A 13,335-nucleotide genomic window follows, 5' to 3' on the forward strand; every position below is an offset into this window, starting at 1 on the left:
GCGAGCTCCTCCGCCAGCTCCCTCAGCACTCTCGGGTGGATGCCATCCGGCCCCATAGACTTGTGAGTGTCCAGGTGGTGTAGCAGGTCATTGACTGCTTCCTCTTGGATTATGGGGGGTTTATCCTGCTCGCCATCCCTGTCTTCCAGCTCAGGGGGCTGAGTACCCTGAGTATAACTGGTCTGACTATTAAAGACTGAGGCAAAGAAGGCATTAAGTACCTCAGCCTTTTCCTCGTCCTTGGTGACAATGTTCCCCCCCGCATCCAATAAAGGATGGAGATTCTCCTTGGCTCTCTTTTTGTCATTAATATATTTGTAAAAACATTTTTTGTTGTCTCTAAGATAGTAAGAGGTGCTGGTTTCCGAGCAAACTGTTTATGGCCTGCCTCAATCCAAACTTTTGAGCTGCAAAACATAACTAGTTTTGATATGCCGATGCACATCGAGTATAGAAAGACCCCGGATGCGGAGGATAGGCCTCAGTTTTTTAAAGAATAGGGGAAGGTAGTCCTTTACCCAGCAAAGCTCACAGGTTTTAATAAAACAGCTTCAAACTTATGATTGCTGTATATTGCCAGCAAAATAGCCAAGCAATGAAAGGAAACATCCAAGCCTCTGGCACACAGGAACTTTCCAGTATATCACTCACTGATTATCTCGCTCCTTAATCTGTGACACATGAAAATTTAGGACTGTCCCTTCTAAATTGTCTCGCCCCCCGTATACTCATTTAGGCCTGAGACTACCATCTGCTCTTTGGTTCAGCTTACTTGCAGTGCCACAGACTGTACAGTATCACTAAAAATAAACCAGAGCAAGTGCCTCATTCATCTAGTCCCTTGGTGCACTCTCCGTGCAGCTGTCAATGGCTAAAAAGCATATACGGAAATCTGCAGAACAGTTAGGTTTGTGATAGCGGAAATGATGACCCCGCATAGCAATAAATGCCGCCCACAGCTTTTCTGGGAGAAAATCAAACCCCTTGCTCTCTTTGGCATGCATGTTCACTTCAAACTTGAATGATTTTTCACTGACGTCTAAACATAGTGTCATGACAAAAATTATGTCTGAGCCTGGGAGGCACTGAATTTGCCCAGGGCGGCTGTGTCCCTTCAAGGGCTTGCAGGATTAAATCCAACATCTTTCCTTCCACCTTTACTTTAGAAACAGAGGTTTGGTCATTTGAAGGGTCAACTTAAGTTTATAGATCTTGGCCATCGTGCCTCCAGAGCAATAAACTAAACCAGAAATATCTGTCATTAACAATAAAATAGTGATTTATCTGCTTGCAGTGAAACTTTACGCTTTGACAAGTCAAGTTATCAATGGGGAGATGCAGTTCTACGCCAGGGCCAAACACTTCTACCGGGAGGTGCCAGCCACAGAAGAGGGCATGATGGGAGACTACATTGAGCTCTCCAATACAGACATTGAATCCTCCAGGGAGTTTCTCAGGAAGTTTGTTGGGGTGAGTCATTTAATCCCATCTTCTGCAAGAAACAGTGTTGTGTCATAAATGACATGCACTGTGCCTGGTCACATATATTTTAAATGGCACCGTATGTCAATATTTGATATGCAGTCACAGGTCATAACTGACTGTCATGGGGTCTAGTAATGTATTCTGCCAGGTCATGCATCATCATGAATACACATTTTGCCTGGCCATATGTCATTATTTACCTGTTTTGCATCCCTTTCTTATGCTCCAAAGCTTCAAAGACGATTGTGCAAGGAGTTTTTATAGCTGTGTTTGGGTGGGAGATAAATTCTCAGTGCAGGACTGGGACCTTTCATGATAAAATCCTTGCTGGCTTCAGTGGGAGATTTGCCTGTGCAAATTCCTGCAGTCCATTTGGGAAAGTAACTGAGACTAAATGCCAAGTTTCTGTTTTGCCTATTTATAGATATTTCTGAGAATGCTGCAACAAAACCCAGCCCTCCCTGCGCCCCTCCCCAAACATTAGGAATAAGCTACCCATTAGGAAAAGTATTTTTTTCTTGAACATTCCAGTGTCACTAAGGACCTTTGCAGGTAGATTTCTAAAGGTCTCTAAACATCTTCAAAGGTCTGCTTTGACCTGAGATACAAAGAGATGCCAAGTGGGATTTTAAAAGCACCTACAATAGCAATATCACTTTGGCACTTAGGTTTCTGAAAATCCTGTTGATGCCTAAATGTGTCTGGGAATCTGCAAATCTTTAAAAGTGCAGCCTTATGGTTTTCTGACTGCCCTTCCCTCTTCCCAGGGGAAAAGCCCACTAAATTAGCTCAACAACAGTATTAGATGCTAAAGAATCCACAAAGCTCCAGGAAACCAAATTTCTTAAGTTCTCCTGCTCAGAAAATTACTAGTTCTATATAATGCTACCATAGATCTTTCATTTTCTGCTCAAATGTACAAATTTGGGATAGCCAGATGACCTTTTTTTAGTCTTAATGATCTACTATGGGAAAAAAGCTCAATAGGTTAATTAGATGTTGCGTATAAAAAAGGGCACAGTTTAAATGGATTGGGATGGAAAATGAGTGTGGCTTAACAACAAATAGAAATCCTGTATAGCAGTGAAGGGCAACTGATGGCAAAGTTTGCTGTACCTGATAGAGGGAGGCTTTTGGGGCAGTGAGCCAGCAAAACACAAGTGAATAGCTACATTTTTTTCATTAACAGTCATTTTTATTAATGCTAATGCAAAAAGGCTTCACAACATTTCAAAGCCTCGCTGTATCAGGCTTTCTACAAACACAAAATAAGAAAATACAAAGGAAGTTCAGCAAGGCAGCTGAACCTGATACTAAAATGGCATTTTCAGAAAAAATGAAATGCAACTTAGGAGTCTAGGGCCAGCTCAAGGCATATTCCTTAAATTTTACTTAAGTCTTGTTTTAAGGACATTTGTGGAATTCAAGTGGTGCATAAGCGTGTACTCACAGAAAGATTTCACGCTTCCTAGACATCATATAGATTCAGTTTCCTGAACGGCAGGTTTATATCACACTGTTAAACTTTCTCATCTCCAAGACCCGAAAAGGAAAGAAGTACAGTCTGTAGCAGAGTTTCACATGCCAAAGAGAAATCATACCCAATGCGTCAGGTGTGATGACAGATACAAAATACTCCAAAGCAGAGTTCCTACTCCTATTATTAGCCAGGGATAGAAAGAATACTCTGAATGGCCAAGATCAAACAAGACAAAAAAAAAAAGGAACAGAAAGGAATCTGCCTGTTTTGCTAGTTCTGATTTAGTTTGTTAAAGCCTGTCTTCTGTTGAGATCCAGTCAATTGGTTATGTTACTTATGGTTTACTTTCCTTTCTTACTACTGCAATTTGAATCCTACTCGACCAGATACAGATATTTACTGGCTTTCTGTAGTAGTGACTTTATTCTAAAGCTAATTTGAGTTATGTCTTCCCAAGTTTATGGCTGTATGAATAATTTTTTTTTCCAGTAAGGTGATCAAGGTAGACAAAAGCAATTTGCTTCACCCTAATATAAACTATACTTTCTTTTTTAAAGAGAAGTTTAACAAAATCAGAAAATAGGAAAATTAATTTCAGATCAACTTAACATATTTCACTTAAATTTTTTTATTGTTTTACCCTCTGAAAAACTTTTCCCTTTGTTTTCAAGATATAAGTCAGTTCCAAAATGAAAAATGCTGTTTAGAAATGAAAAGTTGACAAGTTATTTTTTTTTTCCTTGAAAGTTGTGAATAAGAAGTATCTTGACATTTTCAACATTCTTTCCCATGTTTTTTGGCTATAACTGTTCTCTAGCTTTGAAATATCAATTTCACAGAGAGTTTTATTCTTCCAAAACTTTATTTTCTGGCAAAACTAGTGCTCCTTAAAAAACAGTTGCCCAGTTCCACTCAAATTACCCCTCTTGAGTTAGTTTGGCTGGTGTGGAAATGTCACACAGTGACATTTCCCTTACATGACTGATGTTGCATACCTTCATGTATGGCATTTCTTAGCATGATTCTTAGCACTACTGTAAACTAAGCTACAGATTTCTTTACCATTGGAGAATTTATCTTGCCTGGGCGCATGGAAGGAATTACAGAAAGGACTAAGGACTTCACTTATATTTTAGCCTGTCTCCTTCCCAGGCAAGTCAAACTGAGTTAAAAGTGCCACTGTGCTCAAGTTAAGAGGTTTTATGTGTGTGTGGGCAGAACTCAAACCAAGAACAACATTACTTGAGCCAACAGTGCTGTACAGACAAGCTATAGGCTGTCTCAGGTACAGCCATACTTGAAGGGTTATCAGCAGAGCTATAGCACTGCATATTTATGGCAATGTATTAATGCCAGTTAAAGCCTTGATGTCCACATAGACACTGTGTTTTCAAGTGCCTCATCTGGAGGTAATGTGTAAAAAAGGAAACAAAGAAAACAAAGAAACCATTAATTCAGGAACAGTTGTGAGCTATAGGTGTGTGAAATAATACAGACAGAGATTATATTAACCTTATAGCTCCCTTTCTGCCCTAAACCCTTTCTCCCTTTCTTGCCCGCAGTTCACCTGCCTGATTGGTTACTTGTTGAATGAAAAGCTTCTTGAAAGTGATTTTTCTCCTGTTTGATCAGGGGGATGGAAGAGACGTTGTTGAAAACCTGATTTTTATTTCTTTTTAATTTAGAAAAAAAAACACTGTGATTTTTATCTATTATTTCTTGAACTCTGATTTCTTTTTTATCCTACATATCTACACTGCCTTCCTGCCCTTCCAAGATCTGAAGTAGCATCAGGAACATATTCCACAGCTCTTTTATCCCTAAGGAAATTTGTGAGTGCCCTATTTAGCTTTACAGAAGAATTTTTGGGTGTGTATGTGTCCTACATGATAGCGATTCTGAGTAATGGGAAGCAGGTAGTCAGAGGAGCAGTCAATCTTAAATTTTGAAGCCTGTTCTGGCTTAAAATTTTCACTTGTACTATTTTTTTAAATAAGGAGTCTGATTTTCAACTCAATTAGGCTTTTGGGAAAATGATTGCCTTCCAAAGAAAATGTTAATACCCTGTCAAAGCTCTGAGCACTTCCAAACTGAAAATATATTAGCTGAACATGGAATTATGTCAACATTTTCATTACAAACGGAGCTGTGGTGCTGCACAGGGCTTCTCAACTGACTGCCTGATGCTCTTGCTCCCTTTCAGCGAAGTGTGGGATCAAGCTTCATCTCCCATAATTGTCCCCTTTCCTTCTTCCCGATGGCAAATGGAGATGTGTCATCAGAGGTCCTTGCCGTGACACATCATGGGAGATGAATTCCGTGTTTCGAGTGAGGTACTGTGACTGAAACACAAATGTCAGAGAAGTTATATGGCTTTTTGTCGAATTCTGTTAGTTGTTTTGGTAAATCATCCTGGTTTTCTCACCAGCTTTCTCAAAGATTTTTGCTTAATCACATCAGTGTAGGCCTGTATGTATCTGCCAGCAAACAATAGGGAAATCCACCTTGTAAAGATCCAAGACACAGTTCCTTCTCCTTTCATGAACTCCTTGTTACAGCTTAGTCTGGTCCTCAGTAAAAGCCACATGCTCCTAAGTGCAGCCTGTGAATGAAGAATGACTCACATTTTCTGGCTAACTACAAACAGGTAGTCTCCAGAGTCCGATAGGGTTGAAGGCTTGTGGACTCTTGCACACATCGGGAGATTAATCTTCCTAGGTATACAAATTGGGACCAGCAGCCCTGGAGACTGGTGAGAGCCTTTGAGGTCCTTGTGCTCTTTCTACAGTTACTCTATGTAACCAGATGCTCAGCTGGGCTATTCATAGTCATGTCATTGACAGTACTGTCCTTTGACCTTAATAATCTACTGAATTACCCACTGAAGCAAGGCCAAAAAAGCGGTGAGTTACATGATTTATTCTTGGTCATTACAGAGGGGGTCTCCCAATAAGCAGGAAGAGCAAGACTCTTTCTGGGCTTATTTCCGTTAAGAGCAGTGAAGTTGCAGCAGGGACTTTGGCCCATAGCTTTCACTTCAACACTCAGTTCCAGGGGACAGGGAAAAGGTGTTTACATTTGCTTTTAATATATTTGTTTAAAAGATAACTTTGGCCAGGGGAGCTCCAATCCCACAGTCAGTACATGTACAAACTTAAAATTTCTGTTTTACAGAACAGCAGCAGGCTCTTAAGAGCCTTTTTATAGGTAGAATGGAAGCTTTAGGGGTGAAATACAGCTTTCATTATAAAGCTCCTTTTACAGTGACTCATTATTTTCTCATAGACATAGCCTTTACGCCACATTTTTTCATGTCTGATCTCTGTCCAGAGATTATATTTGTGAAGCAAAAAAGAACAGTTAAGCAAAATCTACTCAATCATCTTTCTTGTCTCTGTGCCTAAAAAAGAAATTCTGTATATGCTCCAGTCCAAACGTTTTGAGTTGTCATAAGTTACCTACAACTCCAAGATCTTCATTCAAACACAGCTTGATCTGTGCACTCTGATCCCAAGGATGCTGTGTATCTGCAGAGATGTCCATGGGCACCTTGGGAGTTCTGTGCTGCAGAAGTTACTTCTTGCCTGCAGTATTTGGTATATGCTTACTTTTTTGTTAGGCCTTTACAGGGCTCAGAATGAGGCTTATCTAGCCATGTAGTTGGCTGTGAGGTATGAATATTTAACAGATGAAGTTGCAAGGACTTTACAAAGACCAGTGGATCTTCTGAGAAAGCTAGGAGCTTGTGAAATATTATGTCTCTTCTTATACCAAGCAAAACCTTATTGTACAGCAATAAATGCAGGGCTGCAATGATGAAGTCCCATCAACAGCAGCCTGGGAACATAGCCACCCAGCTCGGCTCACATAGGTACCCAAAGCTGTATTGATACTGTCCCAGGTTCTCATCAATCTCAGAACAGCCCTGCACAAATAAGGAGACAAGACCCTAGGCTTGGTGGACTAAAGGCCGTAGCGGGTAACACAGTTGCTATCATCTTTCAGGTGGTATTTTTCAGATTTCAAATGATTTTCTTGTATCCCACAGGGGGTGGGGAAAGCTGGTACCAACCGCGCCCTGGACTGCGGCTCTGGGATAGGTCGTATCAGCAAGCATGTCCTGTTACCAGTTTTCAAGAGCGTGGAACTGGTGGATATGATGGAGAATTTCCTGGCTGAGGTCCCGAACTACCTGCAGGGCAAGGAGGACAGAGTAGAGATGTATTATTGCAAAAGCCTCCAGGAATTCACTCCAGCCCCACAAAGATATGATGTCATCTGGATTCAGTGGGTTTCAGGTTAGTTCAGCATGATTCACCAGCCCAGCATCTCAAAGAACTATACAGCCTGTGCTGAAGTTTATGTTAAAAGAATGGTGCAGCTGTTAAAGGAGGTTCTCAAATCTTTGGGACTGCTTCCTAAAGTCTCACAAGAGACTTCTGAGAGTTCTCCCCAGCCACATGCACAGTGGGTACAAATCAAGTTGGGGTTTTTTAGGTCACGTACTGGAGGAAGGTACATGTTCTTGGAGAGTAGCCTGTATGCTAAGGTGCAGCTCAGGTGTAGGCCTTATATATGGGTTTTCTTGAGCAGGAATCCTCCTTCTTAGTTGCCAGTGCTGCAGACACATACACGGGGTTGGCCTCACCTGTGAGCAGGGATTTCTGAATCTGATGATTATCCAGACTTGGGGGTATTTCAGGAAACAATCTGAAAAAAGCCATAGTGAAATCACCAATACCTATAAACCAGATCGTGCTTATCAAACAGGTTCACTTAGCTGTATGTCCCACAGTACCCCCTCATATAAGAAATATCTGCTTCTTCTCCTGCAGCCACCCCAGTGAATGCCCTGCAGCATTAAGAGCAGCAGACTGGCGATAAGATAATGTGGGCTATGTTCCTCACCAAAAAAAAAAAAGGTTCTTAATTTTTTGCTAGAAAACCTGCTGCAGTGCTTAACTGTCCTTCCAGAAAGAAGGTTTTCTCCTAATCTGTGAACCTAAGTGTCCACGGTGCAGTTTCAGCTGGCAGAAGTCATTATTCTAAAGCACAAGAGGAGGCCTGAACAACTCCTTCTCTCCAAAACCCTGGAGATAGATAGTTTCTTGCTAGGCAAAAAGAAAGATAAAGGTAGAGAGATTAGCACAGGAGATGTTTTTTTTCAGGAACACTTATTTGTCCTCTACACAAAGTCTTAAAAAGTAATGAAACTGAGCTTCTTAGAACAGGTCTTTATAGCTGTACAAGCAAATTGCTTCAGAACAATATCATTTTCCTTTGTATTTTTGCTTTTCTTGAATAACCAGTCATTGCAGTAAATGTAGCTCCTGCCTCATCTTTTGAGCAAATCGGAGTCAATGTGAGACTGAATGAGCTAAGACTTGTCTGAGGCTATGCTGATCAGCTATGTGGCTGCTAACGAAGGGAGCATATGCCTTTTCTTTAGCATAAACACAGATCTGAATCTCCTTCCTCCATCAATTTCAATGAAATATGTAGTGATCTTAAGTATTAATCAAACTTCTACCCCTATCTTGAATTTGGCAGAAATATGCCAACGAGCTCAACACTTTTTGGTGGAGCAAGGGCAGAACTGTCTGGTAAAGAGCAACACCACGAAGATCTCATTTTCTTAGGAAACTAGGCTAAAAGCTAAGTTAAGAGAACATTAAGTTCCAAATTAGGTGTTCAAAAGCTTCAATGAATCTTGCCAATGCAATCTTGATTTGTCTTATGTATGCGTAAGTATATGAGCCCAGGCTGTTATTTTATGAAAAAATAAAAACGCAAGTTTACATTTCATATAGAAATTACCATTTTCCTTCAACTTGAAAGGTTTTCAGCTTTAGGCTTTGGGGCTTTTTTCTTTTTCTTTTTTCTGGGGGGTGGTTAAAGAAACCTGACATACTATGTCAAAATGTGGTTTTGAAACGACAACTTCCATTTATAAAAGTTTAAATCTTCCATCAAGAAAACTAAATATTTTGACTAGAAAATACAAACGATTATTTTTTTCAAGTTTTCCATTCAGTTTCTGACCACCTGTCCTTGTTAATTCATTTTAGATGTTTCACATGTGAGAGTTCTCATTTTGCTCTTCTCTGAACCCTGCACTACTGATCTCAACAGAAGTATTGATCTTTGAGAAGGAAGGATAAAAAACACAATCTCAATAACATACTGAAAAAAGTACTATTTTAAAATGTATATGGTATATGCAGAAAGCACAACAGTATGGGGTCATATAAAGAGTTTATTTGGCAGTTTGGAAGGCCTTGCATTCCTCACTGGATCTTTGATCCAGAACTCCTTTGATGGGTACATAATGTTACACAAAGTTACAGAGATTTGTAGCATTAAAAGACAGAAGGGACTGTTAGATTATCTAGTTTGACCTACTCTATATCACAAGCTGTTATATTCATTCCTTTACCCGTGTACTGAGCCAGTAGTTTGTGTTCAATTAAAACATATCTTGAGAAATTCAACCACGTTTGATTTGAGGACTTCAATAGGTGGTAAACACCACTTCTGTTGGTAGTTTCCAATGGGTAATTACTTACACTGTTAAACAGTTGTCACTTATTTCCAATATGAATTTGTTTGGCTCCGGCTTCCTGCCACTGATTCTTATTATGACTTTAACCACCAGATTAAAGAACCCTTCAGCACCCAGTATTTTCTCCACTATTCCCATTGACTTCTGTCCACATCTGTTGCTACTACTAATATGGATCCTAAATATTGATTTGAGTTTGTAACTGTTGATCTCATTGATTTGCCCAATACGTCATAATTAAATCTGGCAGGACTAGAACTTCTGCAATAAATAGGGTATGGAGACTCAGAACGAGGCACCATTCTGATGTGTGCAGGGGGAGTCTGTTTGAATGGTTAATAGTGATCTGTTTTCCATCTTTTCATCTGTAGGATATCTGACAGATAAAGATCTCCTGGAGTTTCTCATCCGGTGCCAAAATGGCTTGAAGGATAATGGTGTTATCATTCTCAAGGACAATGTAGCCAGGGAGGGCTGTATCCTGGATTGTCTGGATAGTAGTGTGATCCGAGACCTGAACATCCTCCACAGCCTCGTTGAAATGAGTGGACTCACCATCCTACGAGAGGAGAGGCAGGAGGGATTCCCTGAGCAGTGTGTCCCTGTCTGGATGTTGGCCATGCAGAAAGGCCCTGGCCATTCCTGATTGCATAGTGAGACTGCAGAGACTGGACTATGGATGAACCGCAGGACTGGGAAGGAGAAAAGCGTCTACTAGAATCCTAACCATGCACTGCTACTACTACAACTCTAGGGCAGCAACTCCTAAAGGATCATGAGAGAATTACAATTGAGCCAGCTTCTCCAGGGAATAGTCTGCTTCTAAATCCTGCCTGCTTCATCATTCTCTCCATTTTTAAAAGCCTTTCTAACAGCTCCTTGTCAGATCTCTCTTTCATTAAGGAGTCAATACTGGACAAAACTCGACTAATAGAAAATAATTAGGTCTGAAGTTTCTGTAGTGGCTAATACATTTTGGAGTGTTCTGTATGAGGTGTTAACAAATAAGACTGGTTTTTACTATGTCACTTTAATCTTCTTGGAATTTAAGAAGGATCTGTCAGATCACTGAAGCAGGAAATTCAAATAACTTCTGGAAAACCTAACCCAAATTTCGACTGTCATCACTATCTGTACTTTAAAATATTCAAACCAAAAATGTAAGGGAAGTTTTATCCATTTGTTGGCATCAGCTATGCTGTTTATTTATTTTTTTGCATTTCTGTCAGTTTGGACAATAAGACAACCTGGTTAATTTTCCATTTTTAGGAACTACTTTATCTTCCTGATGTTTCTGCCATAGAACAATAGTGGTGCGTAAGGGTTTTCGCACTCCAGAGGAAAACTTAGATGACAAATATATGCATGTTTGCATTGAAATTTTGTGAAAAGATTGCCCCACAAATTACATTCTGGAAAATATTTTTTCAAAATGTTCACAGTGGAAACCACTTTAAAGCTTCTCTTTATTATTCATACCACTGTAAATTTCTTTCTTTCCCACATTCAGAACAAGTCTGGCACCATATGCAGAGCTAATGGGATTTCATGGGGTGTTAGTAGTAAGACTGTAAGAAGAACTAATACAGTATTGTATTAATTAACAACTCTACTAAACTGCAGAGGGTCTTAGTGTAACCCAAAAGCATCTATGATTTATATTCAAACAGCAGCTGTATAAGCTGGGATTTGAAAATACTAACACACATACCATCTCCTTAAGACTCACAGAAATTACACATTAAGCTTCTTGTCCTCTTCATATGGATTTGAAAACTAACACACATACCATCTCCTTAAGACTCACAGAAATTACACATTAAGCTTCTTGTCCTCTTTATAGGAACAGAAAGCGCTGTGGGAGGACAGAAGTTCATTTTGCAAAAAAATTCAGAATTTGAAATTCTGTGTCATTCTGAATGAGGACAAGAAGGGAGAATTTTTAAATTCTTTGTGAAGGAAAACCACACAACCACAGACTTTTCCAAATTGATTAAAATTTTTCATTCAGACAAAATCAAATGTTTGTTTTGAATTGGACTTTTAAAAAATATGCATTTAAAATATTACTAAATGCAGTAAAAAGCAAATTAAATATGACTTGTTCAAAATTTTAGAAATTAATTATAACATTAGAATGGACCATTCTGACTCTGTCAGAATTTTTATTGTGTTTTATTCCCTTGAAATGCAATTCTGGCAAAACTTATCAGACTTTTTAAAGAGTTGCATTATGACAAACCTCCGTGTTCTGATGGAAAGGGGTTCTATAAAACATCCTCCACGTGACTGTAGGCACAATTGTCTGTGTCAAATATTGTCGTCTGTGTTAGATTAACTCACATAGAAGCCTGAAGATAATGAGATCAGGGAACCTCTCAGCTGGATTTTAGTACACTTTGCCATCCTTTGATAACAAAACTCCAGTTTTGGTTTTAATTGCATAACTTATCTTCTCTAGCAATATGGTTGCATATGTTGAGAATTTCCAGTTTATGGCAGAGGGCTTCCTGCCGTCAAATCTTATCCAGTAATTGTTCTCTTAATGTGCCATTGCTAATTGTAGCATTAAGGAAAACAACCCTGGTGATTTGGTGAATATTCTGGCATGTCATATAACCTAGAAACCTATGGTTCCCATGACACAGATGCTTCTGGAATGTTTTGGCTAGTTCTTCCATTCTAATCAACTGGTAATGGATGCAAATTTAGTATATAGCATTGTTAAAAACCCTAGGTGAACACTTACATTCTGGAATTGTCCCCAGAACTAAGTGCTTCAAACTCCCTTTAAGCCACTACACTGCTTTCGTTCTGCCGAGGCTGCTAAAAGCTGATGTGGTCTTTGCGTGCATATGAGTATGTGCAGATATCTGAAGGAAACCCAGTCATTTGTTTTACAGGAAAGAGGCCTATAGTTAGTAACACTGGTTAGCAATAACAGGAGAATATTTAAAAGGCCTTTACGCAGATTACAAATTAATTTGTCCTTCCCAATTTTTTCTTCCAGCCAGAGACGTCTGCCATGGCACAGAATACTTGGGGACTGCTGGAGATCCTAGTACAATCGTGTCTGTGCCAGGCGTATCTGAATGGTGTTGGTCACTACAATGGTGAGAGAACGGCATTGTGGAAATAGGGAAGTAAATATATTCAAACAGCAGCTGTATAAGCTGGGATTTGAAAATACTAACACACATACCATCTCCTTAAGACTCACAGAAATTACACATTAAGCTTCTTGTCCTCTTCATATAGGAACAGAAAGCGCTGTGGGAGGACAGAAGTTCATTTTGCAAAAAAATTCAGAATTTGAAATTCTGCTTCATTCTGAATGAGGACAAGAAGGGAGAATTTTTAAATTCTTTGTGAAGGAAAACCACACAACCACAGACTATATAGGAACAGAAAGCGCTGTGGGAGGACAGAAGTTCATTTTGCAAAAAAATTCAGAATTTGAAATTCTGCTTCATTCTGAATGAGGACAAGAAGGGAGAATTTTTAAATTCTTTGTGAAGGAAAACCACACAACCACAGACTTTTCCAAATTGATTAAAATTTTTCATTCAGACAAAATCAAATGTTTGTTTTGAATTGGACTTTTAAAAAATATGCATTTAAAATATTACTAAATGCAGTAAAAAGCAAATTAAATATGACTTGTTCAAAATTTTAGAAATTAATTATAACATTAGAATGGACCGTTCTGACTCTGTCAGAATTTTTATTGTGTTTTATTCCCTTGAAATGCAATTCTGGCAAAACTTATCAGACTTTTTAAAGAGTTGCATTATGACAAACCTCCGTG

The 13,335-nt window shown here is 39.2% G+C and overlaps 1 protein-coding gene across 3 annotated transcripts in view; it reads left to right on the forward strand.

Annotated features, from left to right (window-relative positions):
- The window catches only part of METTL11B (methyltransferase like 11B), a 21,157-nt gene extending 8,489 nt beyond the window's left edge, over positions 1-12,668 (forward strand). The window contains exons 2-5 of one of the 3 annotated variants that reach the window (XR_657286.2): positions 1,295-1,470; positions 7,014-7,263; positions 9,899-10,687; positions 12,538-12,668. Coding sequence is in view for 2 of the 3 variants with exons in the window: in XM_009273293.2 (XP_009271568.1) it covers positions 1,295-1,470; positions 7,014-7,263; positions 9,899-10,173 (701 nt within the window). In the remaining variant the exon portion in view is untranslated. Of the gene's footprint in view, positions 1-1,294; positions 1,471-7,013; positions 7,264-9,898; positions 11,284-12,537 lie in introns of those variants that run through there. The other 2 variants (XM_009273293.2, XM_019470497.1) reach the window with 2 other exon arrangements.
- The last annotated feature ends 667 nt before the right edge of the window (positions 12,669-13,335 follow it).

This window comes from Aptenodytes forsteri, unplaced genomic scaffold (assembly GCF_000699145.1).
Source record: "Aptenodytes forsteri isolate BGI_AS27 unplaced genomic scaffold, ASM69914v1 Scaffold95, whole genome shotgun sequence".
NCBI lineage: Eukaryota > Metazoa > Chordata > Aves > Sphenisciformes > Spheniscidae > Aptenodytes > Aptenodytes forsteri.